At 34.3% G+C, this 14,149-nt stretch overlaps 1 protein-coding gene across 2 annotated transcripts in view; it reads right to left on the bottom strand.

Annotated features, from left to right (window-relative positions):
• Window positions 1-2,959: 2,959 nt before the first annotated feature.
• LOC131034398 (probable disease resistance protein At5g66900) overlaps window positions 2,960-14,149 on the bottom strand; it is a 31,804-nt gene continuing 20,614 nt past the window's right edge. For both annotated transcript variants that reach the window (XM_057965866.2, XM_057965865.2), the window contains exons 5-7: window positions 4,625-5,655; window positions 3,999-4,277; window positions 2,960-3,913 (exon numbers count right to left, since the gene is read on the bottom strand). In XM_057965866.2, coding sequence (XP_057821849.2) covers window positions 3,056-3,913; window positions 3,999-4,277; window positions 4,625-5,655 — 2,168 coding nt within the window. In that variant the 3' untranslated portion in view covers window positions 2,960-3,055. The remainder of the gene's footprint in view (window positions 3,914-3,998; window positions 4,278-4,624; window positions 5,656-14,149) is intronic.

The following is a 14,149-nucleotide window of genomic DNA, read 5'->3' as shown; positions in this document are numbered from 1 at the left end:
GTAAGAATGATTATGAGCATATTGGAGGTGAAATAAAATTTGGGTAAGGGTGGGTGGGTGGTAAGAATATTGAAAATGGTTGCTTCTTGTTGTAGCCATGTTGTTTGGGATGATATTGTTAGCTTTACATTGTAGGTTACAAGAAGGCATATAGGCACCAGTGTTGTGAAATAGATAGTGATTAGGCACATTTCCATGAAATGTAGACATATTGAAGCATCTAAACAAGTAAGAATGCATGAAAATCTCCTCTGAAGAAAGAAAAATTAAATCTATTTTTTTGTAAAAATAGGTACATAACAACACTTGTCTACATGAAACTAGTAGATTTGAACTTGAAGACATCATGGTGTTCAAGAAGAAATGCCACTAAAAGCTAATTTCACAAAGAATAACACCAAGACTCTTAGTGGAGGTCCTCATGAATAACATTAGGGAGCTTATGGAATAGTATAGGAATTTTGTGAAGAACATGATTATCAAGATTAAGTGTAAAGAAAGCACAATGCGGAAAATGTTCTCCTAACACCAATTCTAAGGGGAATCAAGCAAGTATGTCTTTAAATTCCGTTGTAGAACATTAAGATATACACACACTAATGAAAAAACTAATCACACAAAAAACACAATAGAGTTAACACCAGATTTATGTGGGAAAACCCTTACAGGTAAAAAGCCCACCACCAAAGAGAGATCACTTTATTCATAGTTAACAGAAGGTTATAATAAAATTATAGATCCTCTTCACAGGCATTTTCTCTCAGAATCTATGTTCGGATCACAGTCATCATCTATGCAGAACATGCAAGCTTCCAACAGGACTCCACACCATACATCACACAGTAACCTCACTCCCTCTCTTCCGTTACATGTCTAGAAACATATATATCAGCCATCGATTACAACATATCGGTTAAGCATAATCGTTATGGAGTCCAACAGTCTATCATTCAGTAACATCCATCCACCTAACCAACATTTGGCTAATCTGATTACATCTTCCATGTCGACTATTCAACTATCAGTTTGCACCAATCTGTTAGACATCTAACTACCTGCATCGACCTGTATTCATGAGAAAACAATTATCCCACATGCACCCAAGAATCACATTGGTTCATATTCAAATATATTGGTAGGAACTTCTAATGTGACCACGAGCTCATCTTTTACCTCTAACCGGTTTGAGCCCACGACCCACCCAACTCATTGGCATAGCATCAGATCATCAGCGAGACCGCTTCTAAGTTACCCCATTCTCAGATGACCAAGAAGACGGGTCCATCGGTCCATCGGTGTAGCACCCAACAGGTTCTCCCTATAAACGATGATACCTCGATCACCAAAGGCGACTCCATCGGGTCATCAACAAGACAACCAAACTGGCTACCCCAATCCCCAATACCAATGAAGGTGGACTCATCGAGTATTGGTGTAGCAACAAACCATGTCATCCCAATCACCTATAAACTAGCGACTCCACTAATGTGGCTCCAAATAGGTCGGCTCCATCGGCTTATCGAGATAGCCTTCAACAAGTAGACCCGATCTCCTGATGACACCACAACGACTCGATCAGGCCATCGAGATAGCTTCCATCTTGTCAACCCAATCATCGATATAAACTCGATCACCAAAGGTGACCTCATCGGGTATTGATATAGCAAACAACCAATTCTCCCGATCTCCGATGATACCCCTTTCCTCTTTCTGTACTCCACCATGTGGCACCCCTTGATTGGCTCCGGAGTCCCTTCCCTGCCACCTTAGCATGACCTCACTAACTGCCCAAAATGAAGCTCTTCTTTTTCTTTTTGCATGTGCTTTGTCTCCAAGCCGCGGGGAATAACTTTCAATCATCTTCCCATCGCGGTATAGTGACAACCATTGGATCATCTCGGACTTGCTCACCCGATAGTCGATCACAAGAAGAGGGTTCCATTGGCCCATCGGGATAGGTTACTCCATTGGGTATTGGCGTAACACCAAACAAGTCCACCCGATAGCCGATGCTACCCCGATGACCGAAGATGGCTTCATCAGGTCATCGGGATGACTTCAAACCTGCTTCTCTGAACTCCATTACACTTCAAGACATAGGAAGATAGACTCATCGGGTATTGGTATAGCAAAACGAGACCACTCTTGATGACCGATACCTACTCTGATATGTCGAGTTCATCGGCAAAGGTTATATCGATAGAGCTCACAGATTTTCTTCACACTGTTTCATCGGCCAGAGTTAACCCGATTAGTATGAACAAAGGTCAAGTGAATTAGAGGCACATTTCCAACATTAAGGTCTAGTAACAAGAGCTAGAGCAACATAAGGAGATGAAAAGAAGGAGAAGTGAAGCAGTGTGTGCGACTCAGAGTAGCTTCGCACATAAAGGACAAAAAATACAGATGTGCCCAATTGATTTTCCTATTTCTCCCACCTAGGTTACATAAGCCATTAAGGATTAAAGTTCTAAAGGTGTCTCTATTGAATAGTGGCTAGATTTGATGTAGAAAGAATGGCAATCAGTGAGGGTCATAAGTCTCTAACTAAAAATTAGTTCACTAGTTTTTCCATCAATCATTTTGTACTATTTGTCTTCTTGTCCATCTCATTTTCAACACTTGTTTTTTGATCAATCTCACTCCTTGTGAGATTGGTTTTGTTTGCCTTGATGGCAGACCTATAATGGGTCTATGCCCTTTCCCATGCTAATCTAATCAAAATAGTAGTGGACCAATAATTGAACAATAAAACTTCTTGATAATCCTTCACATTTCTTGGCAAAATAGGAGGTGATTATTTTTCTCACCTTTCATATTTGTGATAAGATAAATTGTTAATTTGAAATATTTCAATGCATATACATTGCTACATCAATAATTGTACATATAAGAATAATATTTTTTCATTGTGAAAATAATACTTGCTTAAATGAACATGTTTTATATAAATAACATATATAAATAATTATGATTTTTTATTAAAAACAAAATTATATTAGTTTACTAGTTGATAAATACATTTATTCTCTTTCTATATAACATTCATAAATTTTCATGTGTCCAAATATGAATCTATTAACAACATTTGATAGTATAAATACCTAGATAAACTCAACATTATAACACTCCCCACAACTAGTGACCACTTTCCTCTATTGTTACTCTGTATTTTGTTATTATGCATATCAAGTTTTGGTGCACCCTGTAGTAGTAACTCATGTATTAGTATTGGTATACCGTGACTTGGCATACCGTGACATCTTATACGTGATCTATTGGGTAATTCCTCTTCCTCTTCACTTCCTTTTTCTTCAATTTGCAAGTCCTTATGCGCGCTACTAAAGTCGCGCCTTAATGCTGGACAATCCTGGATATTCAAATATCTTAGTGCTGTGAGCTTCTTAAATCCTGGTATCTCATCTAAGCGAACACATTTCTTCATATTCAGGCCTTGTAAAGCCCTAAGTTCCCCAAAGTTGGAAGGCAATTTCTTCAAAGAAGTACATCTCTTCAGGTTTAAAAAACGCAGAGCTTTCAGCTTTTGCAAGCTGGAAGGCAGTTCTTCTAATCTGTCACAAGCTTCTAACGACAAATGCGTTAGACTTGTAAGATTTCCAAACGACTGTGGAAGATGTTTCAAGCTACATTTAACCAGACTGAGTGTACTCAACCAATGCAGTCCACAAATTACCTCTGGCAGCTCCTCCATTTCATACCAATCGTCTAACGTGAGAGTTTTCAATGCACTGAAAGCCTGAAGTCCCTTTGGTAGCGTCTTCATTGAAAAAGAAGTTAAAGACAACTCTTGTAGAGAAGACTTTGGAGCCACCTGCATTGGTTTTGATTCATCCCAATTTCTGCATTTCTCATCGGACTGGAATGTGCTGATCTGGCGTAAATTTTCCGGTAACTGCATGCCAATTTTCTGTCATTGAAAGATAAAATGGTACAACACCCACATTACGTAGACAATGATATGAAATAAAATAACATACCATGTAAATGCTAAGACCACGTTTGAGGAGAGGACCAACATATACAACCAATTTCGTCAGGGCCTTTGAATTGAAGGGTACAAAAGGAATATTGTGATCCAGATAAACATATCTCAATTCTGGAAATCCCATTTTACTCTCATGGCTGACGCTGATGTTCGGTCCCAATTTCAGAACTCGTAATGATTTGCTCATTGAATTTAAGTGCTGTCTTTTTAAGATGTAAGAAGATGGGTCTTTGTCGCACCAGAGTTCAATTCCTTTGATATTCTCGAGCCTCTGCAAAATGTGTAACCATCACACAAACTCGTTAGCCAAATTAGTTTGATCAAATTTTTATAATCCAGAATCAGTGAGCTTTTTTTCTGGATTTGATTGTGTGTATCTTTTGGGCATCAATGTTTCAGATTACAGTCAGTGATCCATCATCAAGATGAAAGAGAGTGTCGAGAGAGTCAAGAAATGTAAAAATAAATTGACACTCTTTCATCTGAGTGATGAATCACAGAATGTGATCCGAAAAATCGATGCAAAAAAACATACACACAATCAAATCCAAATAAAACTCACTAGGCAAAGTCAATAGTGTAAAAGTATTAACTATATCTATGGAAAAATACGATTACCTTTTCTTCTACAGCGGTTTCAAAAGATTTGATATCTCTGAGTCTGGTAGATTTTGCCATGTTTTGCCCTTTTGCTATGATCACATCATGAACAACTACGATCTCCTCATTCTCCTGCATTGGGGCGTAATATTCTTTTTCTAGCTTAGTTGTGATCAATGCGGCATCTTCAAGTGCTTTGAGTGCCTGCGATCCAACAGCGGACTCCACAAGTGTACGATACATACCATTAAAGAAGCAGCATATGTCCAAAAATGCTTCTTGGGTAAAATTTTCAAACTTCTTGTATACAAAATCTACCATACATTCGCTCAGATTCTGTTCTCTAATTTCATCCCCTTTCTCCAAAGCATTTAGTAACTGACTACAATTCTTCACCTTGTATTCCTGATTTTCCAAATGAGCACCAACAATCTTAAGAACAAGAGGTACTCCATTGCAAATTTCCAGGATCCTGTCAACATCATCTTTGATATGAATAAGATTCTCTGTTTCGTTGCAAAGAATTTTCTTTGCATCGCTGTTGGGGAGGGGTTTGACAAGATATCCATGGCGAAACCTTTTCTTGAACATATTGGTGTTATTCAAGTTTCTTGTTGTTAAAAGAAGTCTAATATGCTTGCCAAAGCGTTCCAAGTCTTGTGGCAAAAGCTCTATGAGGTCTTCTGCTCCCAGAACATTGTCAATAAACAGAAACACAGGCTTATTCGATTCTTGAAAAGCTCTTCTTAAATGCTCCCTACCTTCTTCTTGGTCTCTCAAATCTATTGCTCTTCCACAGTTGTAGCTGGGGAAAGCATCCTTCAAAATCTGCTCCTGCTTCTTTTTTATGTCATTTTTCTGAGGATCTATATCCATTAAAACTCTACAGTAGTTGTAGCCGTTCAGATTTAATTTTGAATGTACAGCCTTAGCAAGAAATGTCTTCCCAATCCCACCTATGCCATAAATGACCACAGCCCTGAAGGACTCGTCTCTTGGATCCATGTGCAGCAATTCCTCTACTTTTCTTTCTCGTTCTTCAATTCCAACTGTAAGAAACATATCTGTAAGAAGGCGTACAAAGATTCTGAAGCAAAAAATTTGGAGTTTATTCACTAGGAAGCTTTGGAGTGTATTTTTTCAAAGAGCGATTACTATATATTGATAAGACAGATCATAGAATCAAGAGATCATGTTTGTAATTTATCTAATTAGTTCATTTAGTAGATCTTGTTTATATGTTAAGTTTGTTTATATCGTAGGAATCATTTTAGAAATCTTAATTCTCCGTGAGATCTATTTTAGTTTACTCATTTATTTCTTATGTCGTAGATCATTTAATAATAACTATATTAGTTATCTAATGTATATTCTTGTAGAGGTGGATTCTTTTAAGTCTCTCATTAATAGTGAATGTTATGTTGTGAGTTGGTTATATTGGGCTTTAAAGGGAAAAGTAATTCAACCAATCAAATGATGTTACATGATCAATCATATTTAGAAACATGGGAAAAACATATATAAGAACATTTTTATAGGAAAACAAAGCATAAAAACTAAAGAAAATTTATCTTACAAAATTATCTACTTGTTGTAAATATGGTCAGAAAGGAAGAAATATTTCACAAAAATGGAGTGGGATCCAATAGGTTCCCTTAAATGTAATGAACACTATCTCTTTTCATGCGCATATCTTTCACTTGTCAACTTCTATTTATAAGACAAAACTAAAAAAAGATAGAAATATTCTCATTTTTCTACCTCACATACTTAAACTATAAATTTCACTCATATTACTGATAGGATCATTTTCCATATAAATTGTAGAACCATTTTATGCTAACATTAAGTATCAAGGAAATTATACCTAGAAATGTCATCAAAGGACTTAATATTAAAGTAAAATCCTTTTAAGCAACATATCATTAGTGATGATATTCATCATAACTTAGATTCCATAGAGTTCGTTAATTGAATTAAAAGAGGTTTTATTACAAAAGGAAAAACTCTTGGAGTCTCCTAATGCAACAGGGTAAGGTTTAGGTTCAATATCGTTAGTATTTTATTCATTCAATATAAATATTTGATTATAATTGAAAATATATTTATATTAATTTATGGAAATCTTAAAATAAAATAATTATTTTTCATCCCATATAAATTAGTCTATCATTTCCCAACAACTCATCATAAATTTTATCTATAATCCAAATTTGTCTTTCTAGCAACTTAAGTCTTGAATCGTTCATTCAGGTTCATGAAATCACAATTGAGTACCATTAAGATTAAAGAAACAAAAATTATGAAATCAAAATATTGAGTGCCACTAAGATTTAAGAAATCTGAATTAATATGAAATAGAAAGGAATGAGGGTCCATTATATATGACAATAAAATAATCACTTATAATCTAAAAAATAGTTGAGAAAGTAAGGTTTTTGAACCATTTATTTAAATATTGTACCATCCAACTCTATATCCGATAGACATTCTAGATTTATAAAGAAGATAAATAAAATTTCCTATAGAAATATTAAATGCTAATGTTTTTTAGGAACACTACAAATAATATAAATAGTGAAACACACTAGCATAAATATAAAAATAGTATATAATCTAATCAATTCACATGACTCCATAGAGAAAATCAAGGTATATAGAGAAATTTAAATTGATGAATAATATAAATATTTGTGAGTTCCCTTTAATTTATAGAAATAAATAACATAGAGTTTTAGGTGCATAAAATATTAAATTCCTATATACTTGTGGTATGGTTTGAAAATTTACTATAATACTACATCATTTAATAAAGATATACAAAGCTTACCACCTAGCAATTTTTTTATTTTGGAATAAATAAGAGTGTTTACTCATTAAATCAATTTCAAACATATATTATGTGTTTTTTATTAAGATATATGGGTTTTACATGGACCCAAAACCCAAATCCAATAGAAAAAGGAAAAAACAGTCGTGAACTAGAGTCTAACCAACAACCAAACGGCTACAAAAACAGAGGAAACACCCCACAACACCTAACAAAAAGAAAAATAACCAAAGCAGAACATAAATAGACAGAACCAAAAGTCTATCCAAGAGCTTTCACGAGCTCATTATTTTTCTGGATTATATTCTTGTTAATATCCGCAAGCTCCTCCATTATGAATCTCAATCTACTCCTCTCCTCGTTCTTACTTTTGGTCCCAGTAGAGGGTCTAGTAGCAATATGCATATCAATATTTTGTGTGTTTATCTCCAAACTCCTCCTACTCGACTTGGCAGCTGAAGACGAAACACTACTGAGAGGTTGATCTTTCTAGATAGCAATTTTCTCATTAACCCTTTTAAGGCCTTCCACGCTATTATTCATCGCCTCTTTTCTTATTTCCACCAGTCCCCTGAGGTTGTCATTTAAATCCTCCATACTCCTTTCCAAAAGAGCAATTCTTGACTCATGCTCAATTTTCATACCCCTAACATCTTCCGTTAATTTTTGAGCCATCTTAAGCAGCTTGTCAGTTTTGTCAGGCATAGGGTTTTCTGTGAAGGTGTTAATTATATCTGTCATGCCCTATTTAAGAAGGGCAATTTCACTATTCACCCAGCGAAAACATTTTTCTTGGTTGATGCTAGAATTAGCAAGGAGCATATCAAAATCCAAATCTTCCTTTCTATAATCTCTCAGGTCCACATTAAGTGGGATGTCTAGTTTGATTTCATCATCACCTTTACACTTTTTCTCTACACCTCTCCTAATTTTTTGCTTTTCAGAGCTTTGAGGGCCCAGGTCTTGGGGTTTATAAAGGGGGTTTTCAACTTGTTGGTTGCAAATCTAGGAGGATTTTTTCTTTTCCTGCTACTATTAGTATCAGAAGTCAGTTTTTGTGGGGGGACCTCATCCTGTGAAGGCTAATATTTTGAGTCATCAGATAGGTGGAGATTATTCCAATCCATAGCCACTTCACCCACCTCCTTCTCATCAAACTCGATATCGAAAACCACATGCACATCATGACTCGCCAAGGACTTTGGGTTTTTCAAAATAGGGGAGGGCTTAACCTCATGCGCTTTGTCATATTCCATAATGAGGAGGATTAAATCCTCATGCAAAATATGATTCTCATTGTTTTTAGCATGATTTAAAAGACTATGCTAAAGTGAAGACATTAAATTAAAAGGTAGAGATATTTTCTTATCATGCTTAAAATGATTTAAAATTGTGAAATGATATGAAAAAATGCTGACATAATGGCCATCCAGAGTAATGTATCTCATTATTACCTTTTCCATATCCACACAAAGCTTCAAAATATCTTTCCTATTGTAACCCCCATCAGGCATCTTCCTTATTCTATTTCTTCTGCTATGTTTGTTGTAGAAGATTGACTAAGCTTCCTCTAAGTTCTTTCTCTCTCTCTCTCTCTATGATTTTTTTTCCTTCCATACTCAATCACGTAATCTCTGCTATGAAAGGCTCATCAATCCTGAATTTGGTACCATACATGCTGCGAATGGCTTTATTCCAGCCCTTCACAAAATCTTTCATTATCTTGTGCTCCTGGCCGTGTAAAATTTTGAGGTAGGGCTCTAGACTGTCATCCATAATTTTTGTCCAAAGTTCCTTGTTTTGTTTCCACTTCCCACATGAAGATGAGTCCATTTGTTTCTTATCTTTCCCCATAAAAGGAATACCTCTACAAATTTTGATATCCACAAAAATAATACTAGACCCGAACCAATGGATACAAAACCATACACGAATCAGTGGATACAAAACTAGACCAGTAAGAAAAATCTAGAAAGTTGTCTCCACTCATTTCTAGAAATGACTTTACACATGTGAATTGATGACATAATTAATATCTATTCATTGAGCAATATTTCTGACATCCTTTAGAGATAATTCACACAAGTGACTTGGGAAGGGATCCCTCTCCATCCACCATTTGATTTCATCATTTAGTACACCAATATTTTCCATGTAATCCACCGGCTTATTGCCTTCCCTAAAGATATGGGTGATTTATATTTTGTCCAAATTGGCAATTACACTCCTGGATTAAATGCTTGATTGTCCAACTGGGAGGCATCTTTTTAATTAGGAAATTAATGATATTTAGAGAGTGACTTTCTAACCATAATTTTTTATACCGTCCATGAATAGCAAGTTGAAGCCCAATGTAGGCCACATTTGCCTTAGCAAAGTGGTTTGTCTAAGTACACGATGGGAGACACATATGTTATGTGTTACCTTAGCTATTAATTATTCAATTATTGTAAAGGATATTCTTTATCATACATAAAGTGTTGAATAGTTATACATAACTGATTTTTTGATGTTGGTCACTTGTATGCATACATATGATAATAGGGAGAGAAAAATAGAAGTAAATTTATCTTCAATTGTTTATTCACATAGGGTGAATATGGTCATAAAGGAATGAATGTTTTCCACATTTAGATTGCTATCCAACAATTTCCTTTAAACTTGTGATCACTTTCTTTACTCATGCATATAAATTTCATTATAGATATCTACTTTGTACTAGCCACTTCAATTTCCCCCTCAAAATATTTAACACAAACTACTAATCCACTCATATTAGAGATAGAATTATTTACGCAAAAAAATTTACAAGTCCATTGTTCTTGCAAAATCATAACTTAATGAAACTATAATTACATAAAAAATTGAAGCATTAAAATATTATATTAACTATAACTTAGAATAAATAAAATAAATTACGTTTATTTGTTAATTTATAGGATATATAATAGTTATGACTAAGTAAATTGGGAAAGGGACCAAACCCTAACATAGAAACTCATTAGTGGTAAAGAGGGGTCTTGTGAGCTGTGAGACAACATTGCAATAAGAACCAAAACAAGAAAAAAAATAGAGCCAAAAAGAAAACAAAAAATGGATTGAGAACTGAACCACCAAAATGCACCCCCAAGAAACACAAATAGATTTTTTTACTAATTGGATGCTTTCACAACCTACCATTCCTTACTTGGAACATTCAACTATTCCCAAAAAGAGAGACTTTTTATTTTAGTGATCTCCATAGTATGATTAACATCCAAGGAATCAAGATTAACTTTAACTATTTTACCAAATAGCTCCAAAGTGATAGAAACAATCTCAATGGACCTCTTCCTCTTGGAATGTTTCCTATCCAAATCATCCTAAAAAACATGCATTGAGTTTGATGTCTTCTTCGGAATCACCTTATTGAAGGAAACAATCTCATCCAATTTTACCTTCAGTGCATCTTGATTAGCAAGAAGAGCAAAGATATACCTCTCCATACTCTTCGTTTCCTCCTATGACATCACATTCTCTTAAATAGAAAATTCACCTCCTCTTCTAAGGAATCCCATTTGTTGATTCTTTCTAGTAGATCACTAGCCTCAACCCACGCTCTCTCATCTTCATCCTCTGAGGACCAATCCCTAGCCCTCACATCCACCTCAATTGGAGCCTCAATCCTATTGATTCTTCTTCTCATAGTGTTTATGTAAGGCAACATTGATAGGTTATTTAATAGTTAGTAAATAATAAATAAATCATTATTTGGAGACCCACATTCACATAGGTTAATTTACAGTTCATAGGAAAACAAATCTTTGAAGAATCCACTGTCAATTCAAGTTGCGCAATCCCTATTAAATTTTAATATCTCCATTTTTTTATCATTTACAATAATGGTGTAGTCATTTCATTTGCAAGTTTTCATATTGGTATGAGAGTCAGTGTAGTGAAATGACTATTGGTGTTATCATTGAGGTAGTAGGATGAAATCATTTTGGAAGATACTTGGCGTAGTAGACTAATGGATTCTCAAAACTTGTTGATGAATTTGAAGAGTAATAAGTTAGTGATTATAATAAAAGTGGATACAAATATATGTTATAGTCCTACCTATGTGGAATTTCCTAAATGGTATTTCAATTAACCTTATTATTTTGTTAAAGTCACTCTTCTAGGATTTCTAAATGTTACTTTATCTTTGATATAACCTACGTTATTTTCTATATCCCAATAGCTACTTAATTTCCTCTTTTAATCATTATTGCACATTTTTTCTATGTCTTATTTACTACTAGCTTGTATTAGAAGACAAAATTATGTATAATACTTTAATTTTGTGTAGTTTAGAGTTTTATTCTATATTTTTTTAATATGCAAGTGGCTTGTTAGTTAAAAAATGTGTAAAAGGAAGTCAACTTTGAAGATTTGTGCTTCTTTTGAAATGAATGCATGGAGTTGATATTTATTTTTTAATTGAAGTGATAAGCTTGTAGAGGTATTTTTGGAACACAAAGTGAGGGGAACTGATGTTCACTAGGTTAAAGGCTTATGTAGAAGTTCCTCATCCATATCACAAGGAAAATAGAGTGGAAATCACAAATGCATTAAATACTTTATTGTAATACTTTTATTCTTATATAAGTAATACATCGAAACCTATTAATATTGTATTTGGTAATTATGTTCTAAGAGATCAAATCGGATGTTGGAGACAATTAAAGGAGGAATTTTTTCATCTTGGGATAGACTCTTATTAAAATATGATATTTTGCATAAGAAGAACTAATTATATATGTTTTACTTGATGGAAAAATGGGAGGCTTGGTATCTCAATCTTCTTTATGGATGCAATTAATGTATCTACAATTGTCAAGGCCTTTTAGCAAAAATATGGACAAATTATTTTCATATCTTTGGATGAGGGAAATTAATGCATAAAAAGGAGATGTTGAGTGTTGTAGGAGAGTTATTTTTGCATGTGCAACACTAGAAGAGAAATTTTGACACACTCAAAATACATGTGAACTTTTGTAAGAAAATTATTCTATTGTTGTGCAAGAAGGATGGGGAAATTTTATGCTCTCTTAAGTTGTACATATGTTTTTTAGGTTTAATAATTAGGAAATCTATTGATGGAGTTAGTCTAATGTTTACTAGTTGAACAACAATGGTTGGTGAAAATTCTTTATCAAAGACTCAATAAGGTTAACATTAAACTCTTGCAATGCTCCATCCATCATTTAGATTAATATAATAAGGGTGTAATTCTCAAATTCTACATTGGTTGAATAGTTTATATAGCTTAGAATAAATTAAATAAATTAACATTTAGATGTTTTTGACTTAGATAAGTGGGTTTTCGGTATGGCCCAAACCTTAGACAATTACCAAAGGGGTAAGAAACAAAACCAAAGATGGAACAATAAAAAATCAACCTAAGAGGATAATAGAGCTACAATGAGATAAAATTTATATAGCACAACCAGAAAAAATAGTAAGACAGTCAATCGCTAAACATTAGAGTTGGAGCCCAAATTTGGCCCCAATGGAACAATTTGAATGCTAGGAATACTAAGGAATTGTATTTTTTCTTACCTAAAAACTAGTCCAAGAAGCGTCATCTTTATCCGTAGAATATTTCATAGAAGGGAAGGAGGTACCCTCCAAATAGACAAATGAACCTCCTTTATGGGTACCCTATTTTGAGTGGGGAGCCTTACAATCTAGAGATGTGGAGTTAAGAACCATCAAAGGAATATGATAGAAACTTGAGTCCTCAATAGTGGGGTAAATAATAGCCTAAGTGACCAAACTAGTGAAAGTAGCGGAAGAATGAAACACCAAATTAGTAGAGAACTTTGGGTTACCATCTAAAATAATAGGAAAGAGTGATATGAAAATAGTTAACATCCTTCCACCAAGTGGGGAAAAATATGGATGAGACCCACAATGCAAGAGGAAGCCAAATGACCTATAGAAAAATATAGTATAAAGTGGGAAGAGATCCCCTCGTAGTGCATTGTTTATGTTCAAAGTCGCTCTTGACCACCTTCAAAATTATCTCGATAGGAAAATCCTTGGAAATATTAATTTTTACCTAGATATGGGTGCAGGAGGTGTGGGAAAAGTTTCTAATATTAGGCTCCACCTTGAGAAAGAGGCACATCATATTGCCAATAGCCTCATTGGTAGAATTACACAAATAATGGAAAGAGTGGTAAGGAAGACTTATCCATATTAGAGAGATAGTTGTAGATTCATTTAGGGGGTTGAAGGAGGGAAACTAGGGGTAGACAAAGAGAGAGAGAGAGAGAGAGAGAGAGGGGGGGGGGGGGGTTGGGTGGACGCCCCATTTCCAATAACCCATTGCATAAATAGCTTCATCATCTTCAAATGAGTCAAAATAAATGACAAAAGAATATGAGCATAGAGGTAAATCTCAAGCTCTCCTATATACTAAAAAATTGAGGTTGATGTTAATTAGTAGTTAGTGAATAATAAATTAATATTTATTTGGTCTACAAAATAATGAATCTTTACAAATCCATTGCAATGTATTCTTCGAATAAAGTTGTGTAATCCTAAGTAAATTTTAATCTCTCTATTTTGTTATTCATTTGCAATGACAGTGTAGTCATTTCATTACCAAGATTTCATGGAGGAATTATTATTGAAGTAAATTCTTTGTTTGTAAGAATTATTATGGATATAATTTATAATATCTA

Source organism: Cryptomeria japonica, chromosome 4, assembly GCF_030272615.1.
Source record: "Cryptomeria japonica chromosome 4, Sugi_1.0, whole genome shotgun sequence".
Lineage (NCBI taxonomy): Eukaryota > Viridiplantae > Streptophyta > Pinopsida > Cupressales > Cupressaceae > Cryptomeria > Cryptomeria japonica.
This window is presented reverse-complemented; position numbering and strand designations above follow the sequence as displayed.